This window comes from Patella vulgata, chromosome 4, assembly GCF_932274485.2.
Source record: "Patella vulgata chromosome 4, xgPatVulg1.2, whole genome shotgun sequence".
Classification (NCBI taxonomy): Eukaryota; Metazoa; Mollusca; class Gastropoda; family Patellidae; genus Patella; species Patella vulgata.
Genome location: NC_065882.2, coordinates 65,833,469 through 65,853,673, shown reverse-complemented (window position 1 = coordinate 65,853,673; position 20,205 = coordinate 65,833,469). Strand labels below are relative to the sequence as shown.

The following is a 20,205-nucleotide window of genomic DNA, read 5'->3' as shown; positions in this document are numbered from 1 at the left end:
TATCTGCCGATTTTAGTATCATTGTGTTCTAAAATAGTAAAATATTATTAATATACGTATTATTATTAATTTATTTTTATTTTTTTTTTTCCTTTACTGCAGCATATAAAAGCTTTCATCCTTAGCAACATTTCATAGCAACGTTTATATTCCAACATGGCGGCAGCGGCGAAAGGTGTAGTGAAAGAAGCTCCAAATTCTGTTCATCAAAATGCTATTTTATGTGAAACTATAAAGAAAGAGCAAACACACCAAAAGTTATATACAAACTACAGTATCAATCCATTTAGAAAAAGTAAGTTTATTGTGTTGTTGGAGCAAAGAAAACATACCCATAAAAACAATTATTATTATTAATAATATGTAACAGGCCTTGCCTGAGTAGAGCGAAGCTGATGTGATTGTTGTCAAATAAAACCTTCATAATAAAGTTTCCCCAATTGAAAAAAGAACAAAAAGGTGTGAGGATTTTCATTGACGTCAAAATTATCTGACGTCATTTATTCGACGCGTCATAGAAATATTTCTTAGAGACCCAAAATCTCGCTTGGGCGAGATTTGGTAAGTTGACATGCGCTGACATGCGCATTGACAGACATGCGCATTGCCTGTTTTCCCCAGTGTATCCGGTTCCTGTCTGAATTTTTTTTTAATCAACAGTCTGTGGGTGACATTTTCAATTACGCTCCTGTGTTACCGGAAAAGAGCTTTGCTCAAGCACCGCGCTTCGCGCGATGCTTTAGAGCTTCGCTCTATATTATCTAGGCCTATATCATAATTAATTGACTATATCAATCAATCACATGTGTTACTAGTGTCAGGCTAAAGCTAATCGCAGATCTAGTAATATTAATACCGTAATAATGTAGTAGGACTATCTGTAAATCTGTAGCCCGAGACATCAAATTATCAATTAAAATCACAAACAATCCATTATTCATTGATAATAATAATCATTAATCAAAGTCTAAAGGGCCTTGTTTAATCATAATTGTATGAGAGAGTCTATCGTTTTATTTGATACCAGTACCGTATGGGAATTTACACGTGACATTGTGAGTTTTAAAATATTTTTAGTAGTTAGAATTTGATTGTCATATAGGCCTAGATAGATTAGGCTTAGCAGCGTGTAGGCTGTGCAGTCAAAGTGTGACACCAAAAACACTATCTGCCAAATACAGGACAAATGCCCCACTTCAAACTCAAGTCAAAGACCCCCCCAATAAATATTCATTGGACTAATACCACCAGTCCACCATCCGTCCGTCAAATCCTCCCAGGCTAAATACTCTAGAATCTGGAAGGTTGTTTAGATAATGTAAACAATAGATGTCATCTAACAGTAACATGCTAAAAATCAACAATAAAAAAAAAAGAAAGTGTTTCTACTACTCTAGTGGGTACCGCTCACATACCCATTGAAAACACCAACATTCTTGTGTCTAGGTAAAAAATCATGTGTTTCTCATCGACTGTTGTGAACAATTAACATACGATATGTAAAATATGTCATTACCATCGATAGTTTATGAAGGATTGGGTCCATTCGGATACCCTGTCCGTTACTAAAAGTTAACGTATTTAAAAGGACATACGTCCAACCCCCCAAAATACTCATTCTTATTTTTTAATGCATACAGATCTTAACAAAAAATACGTAAAATTTATCATCATTGTAAGCTTAGTTTACTAATATTGGGACATTTCAAGCTGTTTGTGATTCGTAAGATGTCTATCTGAAATGAATTTAAACCCCAGGATTTTGAAAATGTGTTAGTTTTTCGCAGAAATAGCTCCATCCTTTTCAAAAGAGTTGGGTGGGAATGTGAAACACTCAATTAACCGTGTGTCCTCTTAAATTTTTCAGAAGATTAAGATTCAAGCAAGTTGACCAGGAAATTGCAAGACATGTGACAATCACAGAGTCGTTTTTTGAAATTTTTTCCCCAATGCATGCCAGATAACTTGTCTTGTACTTTTATGAAATTATTGGTCATGTCATTTCATTCATCAGTTTTTACACAGGTCTTTTAATAAAGCTATTTTAACCCTTTCAAGATCATTTACATTTGAAACTTGCAGGGAATGGTCTTGAACTCTTGATGCATTTACATGTAAATCCTGGCATATACTGTTGAAAGGATTTCAATTTAAGTTCTGTTTCTACAGACATTCTTTTCAAATTTTATGAATAGCTGCATATGGGATGGTTTCATTGCCCATGACAACAACCCATCTTTCACATTTTTAAGGCCTTAAAAGTTTGTATTAATGTATTTTTCAGTTCATGTGTTAACCGGTAAGCCAAACTCTATCCATGATACAGAAGAAGGTGAAGAAGACAGTAAGTTGAGGATATGGTTTAGGTTTCAGAATGCTATAAACATTGGGTGTTCAAAGCCCATTACAGCCCAACAGCAGATCATTCTTCTGTCCTGGAAATTTATTGGTTCTTGCAGGGACTGGACCTGAAGTCTTAAAGCCAAGACGAGGTTGAATTAAACTGTTACAGTTAGGAGAAAGAAATGTCAAAGAGACTGCTTTGGTTATATCGGTACCGAGCTGGTTAGATTAAGCTATTAACAATATATAACAAGCCAACAGTGAGGCTGATGTCCCCCGCCGAAATAGGAAAATAATTAGAGGACACATATAAATTTATCACAAATTATCTTTTACAAAGTATTGAACAATCAAACAGTATATCTTTACTTATAGTCTAACAATCAAAGTAGGAGAGTTATTGTTTTCCAAAGTCTCGACCAATCAAATTGCGTATCGCTCTGCTTACCCTGAGCAGAAAATGCTCATTATCAAACTTAGTCAAGGTATTACTGTAATGAAACTATACACCAAGTTTCATCAATCTCACTTAATTAGAACTAAAGTTATCGTGTCCCAAAGCATCAACCAATCAAATTGCTTATCTCTGCTTACCCTAAGCGGAAAATGCTCATCTTCGAACTCCATCAAGGCATTGACCTAATCAACACATACACCAAGTTTGAACATTCTAGCTCAATTAGGAAGAGAGTTATCGTGCCCCAAAGTATCAACCAATCAAATTGCTGCTTACCCTGAGCAGAAAATGCTCATTATCAAACTTAGTCAAGGTATTACTGTAATGAAACTAAACACCAAGTTTCATCAATCTCACTTAATTAGAACTAAAGTTATCGTGTCCCAAAGCATCAACCAATCAAATTGCTTATCTCTGCTTACCCTAAGCGGAAAATGCTCATCTTCGAACTCCATCAAGGCATTGACCTAATCAACACATACACCAAGTTTGAACATTCTAGCTCAATTAGGAAGAGAGTTATCGTGCCCCAAAGTATCAACCAATCAAATTGCTTATCTCTGCTTACCCTAAGCGGAAAATGCTCATCTTCGAACTCCATCAAGGCATTGACCTAATTAACACATACACCAAGTTTGAACATTCTAGCTCAATTAAAAGTTATCGTGTCCCAAAGCATCAACCAATCAAATTGCTTATCTCTGCTTACCCTAAGCGGAAAATGCTCATCTTCGAACTCCATCAAGGCATTGACCTAATCAACACATACACCAAGTTTGAACATTCTAGCCCAATTAGGAAGAGAGTTATCGTGTCCCAAAGCATCAACCAATCAAATTGCTTATCTCTGCTTACCCTAAGCGGAAAATGCTCATCTTCGAACTCCATCAAGGCATTGACCTAATAAACACATACACCAAGTTTGAACATTCTAGCTCAATTAGGAAGAGAGTTATTGTGTCCCAAAAAGTGTGACGGACAGACAGACGGACAGACAGACAGACGGACAGACGGACAGACAGACAGACAGACGGACAGACAGACGGACAGACAGACAGACAGACGGACAGACAGACGGACAGACGGACGGACGGACGGACGGACAGACAGACGGACAGACAGACAGACAGACGGACAGACAGACAGACGGACAGACAGACGGACGGACAGACGGACGAACCCATTTTAATAGTCCCCTGCTTTCTTCGAAAGGCGGGGGACAATTATTAAATAGAGACTTGGGTAACATAGTTCTACGTAAAAGTTACTACTAATAATTAGTCATATTATAGAAAATAATCCATGTTTTTATACCTATGCTTCATTTTAGGTCATTTCTTAGAAGTCATCCACCGAGCAAATCAAGAACCTGTGAAAAAATTTCCATACCCTCTGACAGAATCTCAGGAAATCGGTTGGATAACAAAACCTTTAGTGAGTTTCATTTAAGCCTATCTAAGCTACCAAGAAAACTACATGTATACACAAAACAATGAAACTGCATCTTTCTAACTTCTGTTGTTGATCTTCTTCTTGTACGATGCTCTTCGATAAAAGACCAAGCCTCTGTCAATTCAATTATGATTGATATAAAACTTGGCATGCTTGTTCCTTTTACAATTGTTCATCAATTGACGAACTTCCATTTTCGAAGTGACGTCACAGTGAGTATGATGCTCAGTTCCTGTTCATTGTACGCTCATTCTAATTTATCTCCCATGCATAGTTAATACCAAAATAAACGTAATTAATGTTTAGTAGGTGGTAAATACAATTTCTCTATAAATAATACATTATGGCGAACACATCACCTGGAGACAGTTATATGATATAGCAATGCTCTTTTTGGACTAATACTGAGAAACTGTGACCTTTGGCAACTTGTCTTTCAGTCTGAGTCAACAATACTTGAAGAATTGACTGCTTGATAGGATCACATTCTCTTGTTTTCCTCGTGTTTGTGCAAAGAAAGTCGAATGCTTCAATAGGGGCAAATTTAAACATTAAATACAGTAGGTAACTTGAAGAGAATAATCAGAGTTTCGCCATAATATTTCTCCTCCGTTGTGTTTAATTGATTTGCACGAAAAGTCGAATTTTTAGCTTGTGGTTCCTCCAGAGGTCACAATTTTTATCCGATTTAAAAAAAACCAAAACGTTTGAATATAACATCATTACTCCATAATGATGGTTGAGCTCGAATTTCATGAAAATCGAATCAAAACTGCTGGTTAAAATGGCCACCCCACATACCAAATAGTGTAAAAATATGGTTTATCAAGGTTGCAGACCCTCTAAGAAGCCACAATTTTGATCCGATTTTGATGAAACTTTAAATTTATGTTTACACCACAAAGATCTTGGTTCCTTTCGAAAATCACTCGTATCCGAACGTAACTTCCTGGATTATGGCCCCTGAAATGAATTAGTTTGTCTTGAGTGTATGTCAACTTGTCAAGTCCCCATCTCATTTCAATGAATTCTTTTGTAACTAACTCATTATCAGTTTATTTTTAAACCAGTTTTCCTTTGTTTTCAGCTTGAAACAGACAGAAGTGACAGGAGATTGAATTTTTTCAGAAACAATTCCTCTATTACAAAATATATGGATGCTGCATGGAGGGATAAAGAACAAAGAGAAAATATGAATTAATTATGAAAGATAACTCATTCGAATATTAATTTTTGTATGAAATCTTTTGTCTTCGATTGGACATCAGTTGGTCGTAAATGAAATTAAAAGAAGAAAATTTTTGGAACACATTTATTTTTGTATCAAATCTTTGTCTTCAGTAGTACATTACAGATGAGTAAATGTTTGAAATTAGACCATAGTTTTTAATTGGACCAATATCATAATAGAAGACAGGTGTCAAAACTGGGTTGGTCAAATTTTAATTATATACTGACTGAAGGAATTGTATTATATACTATTCCAGAGGTACTTGCAATAGTTCTTAAATATGAATATAAGTATTGAAAATCTAACATTAGTTGACCATATGTGGTTACATTAAGCAAATGATATTTTTTTTGTACACAATGTTTTATTTTGTAAATATGTTTTATAATTTATACACATATATCCACTTTTATAAATATTTTATTTTATTCCGAGTATAGTAAACGTGATCTGATAATAAAAGATTCTACCGTTGTTCTGGTTTACATTAATTCAAACTGTGAGCATTGCTTTTATATGACCACATTTTAATATAGTGGTATACTGTTGTCAGTCTGTTGGTCCCATCTGTTGTAAATGATTCTTAAGTCTTAAAGGAGCTAAGTCTTTAACTCAATATCGTCCAGTCTTCGACATTACAGTAAAAACAGAAATGATTGAATGTAAATCAGTTTACATGTATATACATTCATATAACATCATATGCGTTGCAACCCATTTGTATCCATTTCTACGTGCCAAACAATAGCAATTGGTCTGACCTTTTAAAAAAAAATTATAGTTTGCCTGGAAGCATCATTGGAATGGAATTGGGCTTAATACGGTACTTTAGTCATTTTGAGACAAATGGTTACACGTGCAATGCTAGGTTTGAGGATTTTGTCTGCTCAGCGGATTTTTCTTGTGCTTTTCTTCGATTTCAAACTTCAAGTAAAGGCAGCACTCTTTGCTGAACTACCATGGCCCCCAAAATCAGAGAAAGAATCCTATTGATTGTCATGTCTTCAGTTATGTCATGTTAATGATCCAGAGCTGAAATTTTTAGGGATTGTCTAGATATGGGTGTGAATCCTATAAGCATACTATTGAAATAAAATTGAACCATGTTAGTCCTGAAATGACCTATCTTGTGTCGATGTTAAACCCCATTTCTCTCTCCTTATTCTGTTAGGACAGCAACTATTTATTTTGGTGCATGCCTCAACCTCCAGGGGTGGTGTGAGAGTCACACCCACTTTTTTATTAATATTTAGTCTGTAAATTTCATGTTTCATTCTCTTCATTTTAAAAAGTACCTTATCAATCAAAGCAGGAATGTGGACATATATTGCAGCGGTAGCATTGCTCTTGTTTAAGATCACAAAATAATATGCTTTTATATCAATTGTCAGTCCGTTAAAGATGGCTTCCCCATGTATAAACTGGGTGATTTGATGATATATTTGGACTAAAAACATATTCAAACTAATTAATCTATTAGAAGTTTGCTTCAAATCCCCCCTCAAAACATTGTATTTGTGAGGAAATACCCCAAGATATAAAAGTCTATTTTTAGAAGTCATGTAACTTGATTAAGGGAGGGCCCATTTTCAGAATGTATTTGTCGTTAGTCCATTTGTCATACATAATGAAGCCTAAGTAAATTCTTGGATAATCTTCTGCCAACTTCTTTTTCCGTTGTTTTGTACGTTAAAACCCCTCAATGTTCCCAAAACTGCTAACCATTCGATCAAGAAATAACAAGCACTTCCTAAATCAAGCTGACAGACAAGAAGCCATCGGGTTGCCAAGTTAGTAATACCCTGACATTTTTTGCCGGTGTTTGCCTCATGTGGCATACTTTTTTGGGGAAATAACTACCTTATAAATACCTCCGCGAGAATGTATCTTTAAAGTCAAATTAATTCTAAGATTCACAAATAGCTGTAGACATTTATCTGTTCAGAATATCCTCCTGTCATAATAATATGGAAAATTCTATTTTATCCTGTGAAAAAATATTTTCAGAAAGACGAAACACTTTAAAATCTTCATTGATTTCCCCTTTAATTATCACAATCTTTAAACTTTATTTTCTCTTTGACAACATTCAACAGCAGTTTATAAAGATTAATGATCTCACAGATTAATGCTCATGATAGCTCCTATTCACTTCACTTGCCATGAAAAAAAATCCAAGTTCATCAATATAGAGCTAGTACAAATGATTTTATCTGACCAACAGGTAACAGTCCAATAATAAGATAAATATTTATTTTCATTTTCTGCTCTTTGTATTCTGCCGCCTGGTCTTTCCCGGTCTTTTATTCTTCTGAAAAATATAAAAACAATATTGTGATGTCATATCAAATATTGACGTTGGTGTTTCATGACAATCGCAGTTTAATTGGTGGAACCTTAGGTTTTTTTTTAGAACATCATCCCCAAGAAGAGCAACAAGAGAAGTATCACTTGGGACCAAGTTCCCGGTTCAGAAAGTAAAGGAGTGGGGTTAAAATCTCAACACCTACTTCATGCTGCAAAAGGCCAATATCCATTTTTCTTATTGGATGTAATGAATTGATCTATTTTAATAATTGTATGCTTGGAAAAATCTATATATGCCATATATTCTATAATATTGGACCTTAAGGTTTATGCTAATTTTCATATTTTACAGTCCATCAAAAATCCTAAGGGTGATGCAGCAACCTAACCTCAATACAATAATCCATACAACAAATTCCCATTAAGAATACTTGTGGTGGCAACCTCTTTCAACTGCTTTATGTGACTTTTAAGCTACATGAACTTATCGATTTCTGGTTAAGTATATGATCACAACTACATACATTTACAACAGTATAAACAACAATGTTGTTGTTGGCTTCTGAAATTTGTTCTGTATGGTCAAAATGTAAATCTTACCATTCCCTTTTTTGAAGATCTTATTTTCGAGAAATTTTTACCATACTGTGAAACATTATTTACAGAATCTTTTGTGTTCATCTTTGATCGTTTCTTTTGACCTCCAAAACCAAACTTGGCATTTTTATAAACTCTTTTTCTGTTGACTCTGTAGAAGAATGGCAAATTGTTGATAAAAGTATAAATGCACATAGTTTATAAAGCCTGACCGAGAACTCTGGTAATGATATATTTCCTCAAATATAACCATATATAAACATACCATGTATATACAATACTTCAAGAGACCCACAGTTTACAATAACCCCACTATAATGCCCTAAATAAGTCTATGGTTAATTGGTTATGTTACAATAATGATTGACATCACAACGTGATCTGCCAAATTAAGCTGGTGAAATCAGATTAGTTTCCTTAGAACTAACTTGCAGACACTTGACATCAAACAAACAACAGCATAATTTTAACCAAATCTGGATTTTATTTCCCACCACTGCACAAAGATGAAGTTATTTCCGTCAAATAATTTTATTATCCGGTTAATAATAATTAATAATAATTAAATCATAAAACTTTTTTGGGTTTTCATAGAACTCGTGAATGGACAGGTGTATATGCTCACTTCTAAACTGGTTGAATAAAAATGTGAATCACAACAAAGTCTGCATTTCAATCTGACCAAATTTTAGCACTACTAAATAAAGGCTTGCATGCTTTTCTGCTAAATCTGTTTCAAACCTGCATACTAAAATTGTAATATATATATATATAAAAAACCAAACTAATTTACCCAGGTTTTCCACCTTTTCCACCCTTTTGAACTTTTTTATTCTTTTTATCATTTTCTTCAAAATCATCATTATTGAGAAAATCAAGTTTATCTTTCTGACCTGTAAAAGAAATATATATTTCCATATTTATTATTATTATTATTATTATTGTTCGATTTATATAGCGCTTCATTACACATGAGTGTTTCTAAGCGCATTCACAACAAAACAGTTCAAAAACATTTTTGAAATAAGTAGGTTTTTAAGTTAGTCTTAAAGCTCTGGATGGAAGAGGACTCTCTAAGAGTTTTTGGAAGATCATTCCACACTTTTGCTGCTTTGACGGAGAAAGCATATTCACCAGAACGCTTATTATATTTGGGGATCCTCAATATGCTACGATCACTTGAAGAACGAAGGTTGGATCGCTGGGGAGTATAGAAATCAAAGAGTTCTTTTAAAATTTGTGAAGTGCCTTTAGGATGATTTGAGTAAAGCTATGCTTGAGCAGCACTGATCTGAGTTTACATATTTTTTTAAGGAACTGAATAAAGAATTAACCTTTTCTGTATTTTTTAACAGCTTCCAACATGTCTCTTTTTTCTTTCTGTCTTTTCTGTAAAACTTCTTTTTGCACCTGTTATTGAGAGTAAAATCATAGAAATATACATTTGCCAGAAAAAGAACCGCCACTGCAATAAGATAATGTTCATTAACTATCTTCTACATCTGAAGCTGTGGTATAATAAGCAAGAACACAGCCATTGTCCCCAGTAAAACAACAAGAGATAGACTGACAAGTTAAGGTAACTATTGTGACAAATGTACATTTTTAAAGTTATTACAAACACATGCCAAGTATTGCCAAGCAAACATTGCTTGTGTCCAGGAGTTTTAATGAAATGGAATGAAATAGGGTTGAACATCCTACTGTTCTGCTTAATTAAATGACACCATTTAAGACTAATAATAGAAAATACTTTAAGCATCAATTGTTTTACCTGTTTTCCATACTTTCTTAAATCTCGTAATTTCTTGGCCTTTTCTGATCTTTCCATACCTAGTGTTTTTTCTAATAATTTTTCTCTGACCTGGAAGACAAAACAATAATATAGAATATTTTCAAGATTTCCACAAGTAATTGACACATACATGTAACTTATTATGCACCCAACAGAAAAAAACTTTTGAATAATTGATATGAAATACAGAAAAATAAGAAACAACACAATGTGTATTGAAATTAATGTGATCATTTGCAAATCTAATAATAAAAACAGCTTAACCCTTTCAATGCTAGACGTAAATCCACTGCCTGTGCTAGACCCTTTTTTGAGGAAAAAAGGGAGGTTGGAACTGAATGCCAAACAGTACTTATGGAAGCTTTTATGAAAAATCTTTTTGTCTGTTGGGATGGGCATGAGGTTGGGCTAAGAGGAAAAAATAGAATTTTGGAAATTTGCATAATAATGTAGTCATGTGACGTCATGGCGGCCATTTTGGATTTCTCATTTCACACTAAAGCTAACACGAAAACGAATTTTTCTCCATGAAATACTTAAAAGATATTGTTTTTTTTACTGGATTTTGATAAAGATATATAAAATGAACAAAAATATCAATAGCAGCCATGAGCAATGCCGCCGCGAACATGCGCATCACGTCTCCCGCTGCCATGACCACGTTCGGATTGCAATACCTTGTTTTTACTTTCACTTTCACTTTCATCCCCAAGTCCCATATCATTATCAATATAGTCAGTCAATAGATCTACACGTTCGGGAATCAGGAATTACCTACGTATTTTACGATCCAGCAGGCCAGCATTATTATCAACATCAGAATTATTGTCAGAATCTACTGCAGACACAGGGCTATCGTGTTCACATTGGGCTTGTTCATCATGCACGGGAGACATAGCTAGCCATGGGCGGAACGTCGCGCAACAAATCACACACTTCATAATACCAATCACTGTCCTGACTACTATCATTATCAAGTAACTGGAAACGAATTATGTGTATCACCCGCCTCGAAATTGTCCACGTGTTGGTCAGCAAGACGTCATTCACGACTTCGTCGAGAGTGCATCGTCTACGTTGTCACAATGCACTCCGCCATTTTACGGTTTGCTGCTTTGAAACACGTGGAAATATGTTCTAGTGTATAGAAAATACAATAGATGGCACTTGCAGTTACGGTACTAATTTTAGCGAGGGCTTTACTGAGTACACGGTAATACCGGGTACGGGCATTTTATCGACATTTTATAATACCCGGTACTACCGGGTATACGCAGTGAAAGGGTTAATACCATCAGGTAATTAATTATAGCATTGTTATTATCAAAGTAAACCAATTATCAGCATTGTTTATCTGATTTTTATGCATGAGATTATGAAGTGTTCAAAGTCATGATACACGGTGGCATTTTTTGCTAAAATATTAAACTTCTCACGGCTTAATCCATGCAAATTATGTACTCATTATTTAACATTTTATCAAGAAAACAATATCAAAATACCAACGCTAGATAATGTCCTGGCTTGGATTCATTCTGATTAAAAACAGGCATATCGTGAAATTTTAGTGGACAGCAAAATGGAGCATCGGAACTTTAATGATACTGGTAGTTTACTTGGCGCCTTGAAGGTACTTTAATTCATAAAACAGATATCCTGTGCATGTCTGGTGTTTTCCAACATGTGTACTGTTACTGTGGAATTATCAAAATTAAACCAGTTGCAATACAAAACTGACTTTACTGCCAGCATAAAAATATTTACCCTTTTCATGTGATCATCTGATTTGGCCATTTCAGCAAAATAATCTTCTGGTCTTTTTGTTTTTAAACCAAGTTTCTGTAACTTCGGTAAAGCTTCTAAAACTGCTGCTTGTGCTTGTCGATAACTGGTGTAAAATTCACATATAAGAATTGATCAATACATCTTAAATTGCTAAAATACAGTAAACTTCGCATAAGTTGGATCTAAGTGGACTGACCAATCTTATCCGAGCTTAATCAAAGATTCGAGTTAGATGAAATTCAATCTTATTTCGATTAGAAATAAACTGCAAGAGCTGGATAATAAATTATAATTGATTCAAAGGCACATTTCAAGCTTTTGTTCATATGTGCGAGTACATGTAGATAACATCCGTTTGGGGGGGGTAGATAACTTCCTTTTTGTCCATATCGTTGAAAAATGTCCTAAATTTTCTCGGAAGGTGTCTCGTACAGCGGAGAGCGAGTTTCATATTATTGCTTCATTTCATATAGGCTGATTTGAGTCAAAATGAAAGGGGATAGTATTTAGACAATCAGGACGAAACTAACTTAAGTCAAATTCTGAACATACTGCTGATCGGACTATGGCGAAGGAAAAATGCCGGAATTAGATGAAATGGACCAAACATATTGATCCGAGTTGAGCAAAGATCCGACTTAGGAAATCCGATTTACACGCAGAAATTTAATACGAAAAACGTGCAGGGTCAAAGGTGGACCAAACATATTGATCCGAGTTGAGCAAAGATACCGACTTAGGAAATCCGATTTACGCGCAGAAATTTAATATGAAAAACGTGCAGGGTGAGTTGAGCGAAGATTCGACTTATACGAATCTGACTTTACTGTACTAATGTTTAAACAGTATTAAGAAGGAATATAAATCTTTTTAATTATTCAGATATCTATGACAGAAATGATAAAAGGCTTGAATCAGATGCAGAATCTTACTTCAGTAACATTCCATACTCCTTGCAGTATATCATTTCATATTTCACAGAATATGTCATACAAAAAAAGAATTAAAGATTTGGGAGAGATAGTAACATTAATGAATAACAACTTACAATTTCATTTCTCGTTTAAAATCATTATGAACATCTGCATCACCAGATCCAATATCTTCATCTACCATACTTTTAGGTAACTGTGTAGAATCATTTGTCATATCTAATCTTTCTATCCAAGCCAAGTCTTGTTTCATTTCATCAAGTTTTTGTCTGAGACCGGTCTGCAAAAAGAATTGTTCAGATCCAAATATCAAAGAGCCAAATCAAACAATGGTCAAATTTTATTCAGTTTTTGTACTGAAAATATCTATCGAGTATCAGCCAAGAGTGTTGAGCTTAATTTGCTAGTGTCACTGAAATAAGGATTAAATTGCTAAGAAATCACTTCAGTTTTGTCATATTTTGCATGTAAGGAGTAGGAAATCGCTAGCTTTTCATTCAATTTTCCAGCTTTAAAAATATTGTAACTTGTAAAATAAGCATTACCCTAATACTGACATCTTTGTGACCTTGAAAACTACAACATTTATAAACACATACATCATTCTTATTGTATGAAACTGTGTTTATCTTAATTTACATTCAAATCTAGTGCGAAATAATCATATCGTTGTCATAGTCCTTTGGGTTTTTGTTTGGGCAGGTTTATTTCTCATACCCTTTTCTACATGGCATGATTTACCATGTCTAAATGTATATATGTCAACACATTACAAGGATCTCCAATTTAATGGAAATTTACTATGATTTACTATTTTAACATTCTTCATTCATATTTAATTTAAATTTTGGATACAATATAATTAACAGACTACATGCCATGATGGAGAATTTATAGATCAGGCCTAATGGTTGCATGTTCAAGAATCTGTGCACATGTATTCCTCCTACCTAATACCTTTTGATAAATAAATTTTAAAACAGGATAGACATAGACTGAAAGTACGGACACCATTGTCAAAATTAACATATATATAATTTACATACATGTAAAGTACATGTATATCATTTAATTTGCATGATTTTAGCATGCTATAAATTCACAGTAATATCGGCATGCTAGAATAACAACAGCATGCTAGAAAAAAACACTGCAGTCATCATTTTTGTTTAGTTATACCCTTGGTCAGATTGGACTGTACTGTAAGCTAAAAATTTAACAGTCATACCTATCATTTAACCAAAATACAGTATTGTGAATTATCTGTGACATAGCCTATTTGCAGCTGATATATTAAACAGAACATAATTTTTATGGGATATCAATCACTGGTTTTATTCTAATAGCACAAAATATCCCATAAAAATTGTGTTCTGTTTAATGTGTTCCTAAATTGCTAAATGTTTCTTAAAGATTAAGATGTATATATATATACACACACATATCAACAATTAACAAAAAGGTCAAGTGTGATATTAAAACTGATAACTGAAGGATATTAAAATTACCGTATTTTTTATTAACTGCTTCTTTGGTGCTGATTCAATGACAAATCCTGATTTCAACTTGCCTGCAGCAAATGCATTTTGAAGCTGAAATCATAACAAATGAAAAGTATAATTAGATATTGCACTCAGGTTGCCAAGATACAAAACAAATGTCTCCACTACAAGTTAGCCTGATTTTATTTTAAAAATATATTTTGTTCACTGTAACCGAAAGGGAGATCTTGAAACAGGAAAAATGCCTATGCGGGACGGGACCCCTATCCCCGATTGTTGATCTTAAAAATATTTCAGCATCGCACTAACAAATTAAATCCTACATCACAATAAACCCTATCATATTGTGATAACCTCAACAAATAATTAAGCTCTAAGGAAAGACAACCTAATGAACCAGAGAAAGCAATATAGCCAGAAGAAGATTGAGGATGGAATTGAAATCAGGAATAAATAATCATCTTGCTACAACCCTAATAGTAATACATGTTAGTAGCTGAGGCAATTTGTGAAGTATAGAAGTATCTTGTGATTTAAGTCAAAGGGAAATAACTGTGTATATAGTTCTATTATTGTCTGCCTATCTATTGACAATTCACTACTATTGGCATGGGTATCTCAACATGCACATATCGTATCATGAATAATAATAATAATAATCTAGCATCTGTTTAGCAGAAGAGGGCGTATTTTTAACACCATGTGGCATGTTGTGTCGCACATACTGACTCTAGCAGGTAAGCAAAGTCTCATTTTCTCACTAAGATGTTCCTTTACATTGTACAGGCATTCACAGGGACTGACACGCAACTGTTTAGCAGTAAAAAGTTGTCCAGTAAAATTGACTGGAGGACGAAACTTTTTCGACACAGATTCAATAGGACGGTTCCTGAAAGTACAAAGCGAGTGCAATGAGACCTAAGTTCAGAGTTGAACTAGTCAGTAATAATTATTAATAAGCTATCCTGCTGACCGATTCAAGTTCAGAGCGGTACTTTAATGTAGTGTAAAGCTCTAAAGCATCTCCCGAAGCGCAGTGCTTGCGGAGGGAAAGCTCTTTTCCGGTAACACAGAAAGAAACTTAACTAAAACTGTCACCCACAGACTGTTAATTAAAAAAAAATTCAGACTGGAACCGGATGCACTGGGCAAAAGTGGCAATGCACATGTCAATTTACCAAATCTGGCCAAAGCGAGAATTACGCGTCTCATAGAAAGTCTAAGAAAGAAATATGTATATTTTAATTTATGAAGCTTCAGCGAAAAATAAGATAATTCTCACACGTTTTTATTCTCTCTCTTTTAAACAAAATTAATTATACAATTTATATATAAATTCGCAAAAACGAAATTATTTAACATTATTTGTATCCCTTGAGAAACTTAATTTATGAAGGTCTTATATTTCATTATTTGACGTCAACAAGTTACAATGTAACAATATGATCCAGCTTCTCAGGCAGTTCCTGTTAGCCTACATAATAGTTCTCAGGAGCAAGAATTACCTCCTCATCTGAATCTAAGCTTTCAGCATCACTGCTGACACTTTCGTCAGATTCATAGGGTATTCTGTTCGTGAATTTTTTAAATAATGCCATAATTCGGGAATGTTATTTATTTTCTACGGCACACACGTGCTAGTGCTACACCGGAAGTGTCAAACTGAAAACATTGCCCAGGGGGCGCTAGATGAGAACATTCGGTCCAATATCTAAGTTTGGACCCTTTGAGTGAGATGGTTCGTAACAATAGCAAACGTCATACACTTATCACACCCCGCGAATCATGGTATCCTAAAAGAAAATAAGTCTCACCCATTGAGTCACCAGATCTCCCCACCGGCTTATGTACCTTATAGTTTTAGCGGGGCAGGGTATTACATCGTGACATTTCCTAGTCTGAAATTTTGATGCAGGCATATTTGTATAACATGCTTTAAGTGGAGCGTATTAACTTTTTACTTGTCTGATGCCCCCTATTCTCTACGTAAAATATATTTTTTAAAAAATACAAGAATTTATTTGAATCGGAAATTGTATATATATTATGGAATCTGAGAACATATTTGTTCATACCGAAGACTACTAATGCAAAATTTTGTTAGTTTTTGGTCTTTTCGAATTTTAGCAGACATTAATGTGGTGCATCATGGTACGGGTCTGACTTTCCGAACGGAGGAAAGGACGAATGTTTTGATTATATTTTAGTGACCAAAAGGAGTTGAAATTAGGCCCATACATTACCATAATGGGAAATCAGATATATGCGTATATTACGCACCCAGATACTGCTCCTGATATTAAAAGCTCACCTACATTTGATCCTTTATATGGTTTCCCAAATGGGAGAAAGGAAAGAGGTACCTTCGTTATTTTATATATTTATGTTATTCTGACATATTAATATAATATTTCTCTACACACATGGTGATGGTACAGTATTGATCATGAAGAACTAAAAAAAACATTAAGTCCAGCAACAATGTAATACACAATTCTGCAAATCATAGATCAAAGGAGCTAAATCGCTAATATTTAAGACCTAGAAATTGACCCAAATGGCCTTGGGTCGCAACGCATATAATAATGTAATCTGATTGTATATAAACTAATTTACATTCAATTGTTTCCGTTTTGACTCTTAATTTCAAATCAGTTATGTCCAGCGAACCCTATAGCAATTTCTAGCGTCTGGTTATTCCAGTCTAATGAGCAGGCTCTCCAGTTGAACATCTAGCCTCGTTCTTTCTGGTCACTTGTTGCAAATGACGCTTAAACGCACTATGGTACACGATTCGTGTACCAATGGTAAAATGTTTATTTTGTCTTGAATATTGGATATCAGAGCCTGTCTTTTCCTGGTAAGATCACAACATCAATGTTGATTTGAATTGACATACAATTAGTATTTTCAACGTGTATGACTTTCAATTTGGATGATATTGAGTTAGAGACTTAGCTACTTTAAATGTTAAACTTGATTGTGTCTAAAAAAAAATCAAAAAAAAATCACTCACTGCATTGTCATGTTAACTAACTTACTGTCAGACACATGAGTACTGAGAGTGAGACAGCAATCATGCAAATTCAGATAGCCTAACACTAGACTTTAATGCTACGCACAAGACAGCAATCTTAGAATCCATATCTAACTTAGTATTAGTAGTAACTAGTCTAGTGTCTTGTGCGTAGCATCATAATAAAGAAAATCTGATCTGTGTCATTTCTCAAAGTTATAACATTAAAATGTATTGAATAAGTGGGTAATCTATTATGGACCACAAAAAATCTGGAAAACTTGTATCTCAGTAGTCTTGTGAACTGATGCTGCCAAAAATATTGACAGACAGAAAATTTTGGTGAGCAAGTAAAATTAAAAAGTAACTTATTCTATCTAATTTGTACAGTTTATATTTGTTTCAGTTCTTCCATTGTCAAGGGAAGAAATGGATCGTGCCAATATGCCACTGGATAAGCGTGATTATTGTGCTGATATCTGGCTAGACTATCTTACTTGCAGAGATAAAGTTTATCCTTTAACAGCAAAATGTGATCATGATTACCACAAGTATTATGATTGTCAATATGACGAGTAAGTAACTTGGATATATAAGTGAAATGAGGTTTAACATCCTACTGTTCCGCAATGACTGGGATAATGAAGACAGAACTTTAATATATGCAGTAGACTATGTTTTCCATGCAACTCATCCTAGACTTGTCAGCGTATCTTTCTAATAAAGATAAATTGACAAATTCCAGCAATTGTGTATACTACTCTGTATAGTTTTCAAACATATCTGCCCATTTCTTCCTAAAACTATATTAATGTGATAGGTTTATTACTAATTCTTTTCAAATATGGTTTGAAGAGTTTGAGCCATGAGAGGACAAACCCTATCAATTTCAGCACTCGGTAGCCTTCTGTTCAGGAGTTATACCCCTTGTCCGAAAACCTTGTTAACATAACAGAGGCTAGAATTTTTAGCAATTTCTTTCATATTTGGTGTGAAGTATCTGTCATAAGAGGATAAACCATTAATATCAATATCCATTCTAGAGTACACACCCCCTGTTCAAAAACTTTGTTTATGTTTTCATATTAATTTGTTGTGTGGCATTGGGGTCTTCAGCGATATTCCCTTTTGGACTTACCTCGCCTGACATGTTAGAGACTTCAGTTTTTAATAGATTTTTTTTTTCAAATTTTTTGTGAAGCATTAGGACTGTGTGAAGTTTAACCCTATTGCATTTTATATTGGGTGTGAAGCATTGAAATCAGAAATGTGTGCAGAAAAGCTTGTGAACACAATAGAGATTATCGTTTCGGGCTGTTGAGAGATGTGTAGCTGATCTGTGGGCGTATTTCCGCAGTTGCGTGATCGATAAGATCATTTGACCTAAACCCTGGATTTCCTAGAAAGCTAAAAAAAAGTTGAATCCAGGCCCAGTACTGTGTAAGCATATTGTATAAGGCTTACTTTCTTTTGTAACTGATATAATTTCTGGGACTAAAATCCTTGATAATTGTTTGACAGAAAAACAAAATAATTGCACTGCATGTTACCTTAATGCTGGGTATTGTGACTATAGTTAAGATACACAATATAATAGAAGGCGTGGCTCAGTGAGTAAGATTCTAGGTCGCTATCCTGGAGAAATTTCATCAATGTTTGTTTTCTGATGTGGGTTCCCTTTGTGAGGGATGCAGGACGGAGGACCTGACAAACACAGCTGTCTAATCATTGGGATGGGATTAAAACTAAGGTCCCTTTCACATTGGCATGCACATAAAAAAAACCTTGACGGTTGGAATTCAGTATAAGATTAGGCCATAGCGCACCTGTCCAGGCAAATTTCCCTCATAGCACACTGCATGGCATATGTCCGACTCCATTAGCCCAGTCAGGGCAAAAAAAGTAGGACGTTGACTCCATTTATTTCATTTACACAATATAATAGATAAATTATGGTATTCAACTGAGTACATGTATGTGAATAAAACATGAATATTCTTTTTTGTTTTGGCACTAAAACTTAGTTGCATTTATAAATTGTCTAGTCTAGATTCTGATATCTACATGTATTAATTGAATTATTTATTATATTTCAGCTTTGTGTTAAGAATGAAAGAATATGAACGTGAAAAAAGATTAAAAGAAAGAGCGAAAAGAATAGATGCAAAAAGGAGTAAAGAAGAATTAGAATAACCTATTAAATTATGTAGACTCTTATAAACAATGTGTAAAAATTGTATAAATGGAGATCAACTTCAGACAAAGAAAGCTATATTAGTGTGGATAATTTTATATATTTGACTACTCAGTGTTGCAAGTTCAGACTTATCCGTACCATCATTTATTATCAGCTAAAAGGAAATTTATCAAAGGCTTTGTTGTCTTAAGTAATTTTTGCCTTGAAGTAAATGATATTGAAACTCAACTACCTGCATCAGTGCTTTTGTTTTCTTCTCGACAGTCTTTAAGATTTATTAGAAATCATGTAAGTTATAATTCCACAACACCCCAAACAAATTATCAGATAATAGTCTTCATGACAAAGCAGCTCATTCGTGTTATCAAATGACGTAAAATCTTTGCTTTGTTGTCATTTGATTGTGGGGGTCACAGTGGCTAAGTGGGTAAGACGCTTGCTCGGTAGCCTGGAGGTCGGATGTTCAATCCCTGCATTGGCCGAGAGAAAGTTCATTCAGATTTTCCGGCGTGGTTCCCCCTTGTCAGTGATGCAGGACAAGGACAGCTGTCTAGTCGTTCGGATGGGATGAAAACCAAGGCCCCGTATACA

General features: G+C 34.4%; 2 protein-coding genes across 2 annotated transcripts; one reads left to right on the top strand and one right to left on the bottom strand.

The window, feature by feature from the left end:
- Positions 1–7,503: 7,503 nt before the first annotated feature.
- On the bottom strand, positions 7,504–16,074 carry LOC126817317 (probable rRNA-processing protein EBP2). The gene is made up of 9 exons (XM_050544180.2): positions 15,907–16,074; positions 14,408–14,491; positions 13,016–13,179; positions 11,947–12,070; positions 10,162–10,251; positions 9,722–9,797; positions 9,181–9,280; positions 8,391–8,538; positions 7,504–7,794 (listed from the first exon to the last, which is right to left on the bottom strand). The coding sequence occupies exons 1-9, from the start codon at positions 15,997–15,999 to the stop codon at positions 7,741–7,743; spliced, it is 933 nt and encodes a 310-aa protein (XP_050400137.1). The 5' UTR covers positions 16,000–16,074; the 3' UTR covers positions 7,504–7,740.
- A 449-nt stretch (positions 16,075–16,523) lies between these two features.
- Positions 16,524–19,842, top strand: LOC126817484 (NADH dehydrogenase [ubiquinone] 1 beta subcomplex subunit 7). The gene is made up of 3 exons (XM_050544494.2): positions 16,524–16,760; positions 17,824–17,992; positions 19,514–19,842. The coding sequence occupies exons 1-3, from the start codon at positions 16,649–16,651 to the stop codon at positions 19,608–19,610; spliced, it is 378 nt and encodes a 125-aa protein (XP_050400451.1). The 5' UTR covers positions 16,524–16,648; the 3' UTR covers positions 19,611–19,842.
- Positions 19,843–20,205: the final 363 nt, after the last annotated feature.

What these genes read in the sequence shown, in the direction of transcription:
- LOC126817317 (XM_050544180.2), bottom strand. Translation starts at nt 15,999, where the DNA reads ATGGCATTATTTAAAAAATTCACGAACAGAATACCCTATGAATCTGAC. An exon ending in CAGATGATCACATGAAAAGG is followed by an intron (nt 10,252 to 11,946) that starts GTAAATATTTTT and finishes TTTGTCTTCCAG; the next exon opens with GTCAGAGAAAAATTATTAGA. An exon ending in TAAGAAAGTATGGAAAACAG is followed by an intron (nt 9,798 to 10,161) that starts GTAAAACAATTG and finishes TCTCAATAACAG; the next exon opens with GTGCAAAAAGAAGTTTTACA.
- LOC126817484 (XM_050544494.2), top strand. Translation starts at nt 16,649, where the DNA reads ATGGGAAATCAGATATATGCGTATATTACGCACCCAGATACTGCTCCT. An exon ending in AAATGGGAGAAAGGAAAGAG is followed by an intron (nt 16,761 to 17,823) that starts GTACCTTCGTTA and finishes TATTTGTTTCAG; the next exon opens with TTCTTCCATTGTCAAGGGAA. An exon ending in TATGATTGTCAATATGACGA is followed by an intron (nt 17,993 to 19,513) that starts GTAAGTAACTTG and finishes ATTATATTTCAG; the next exon opens with CTTTGTGTTAAGAATGAAAG.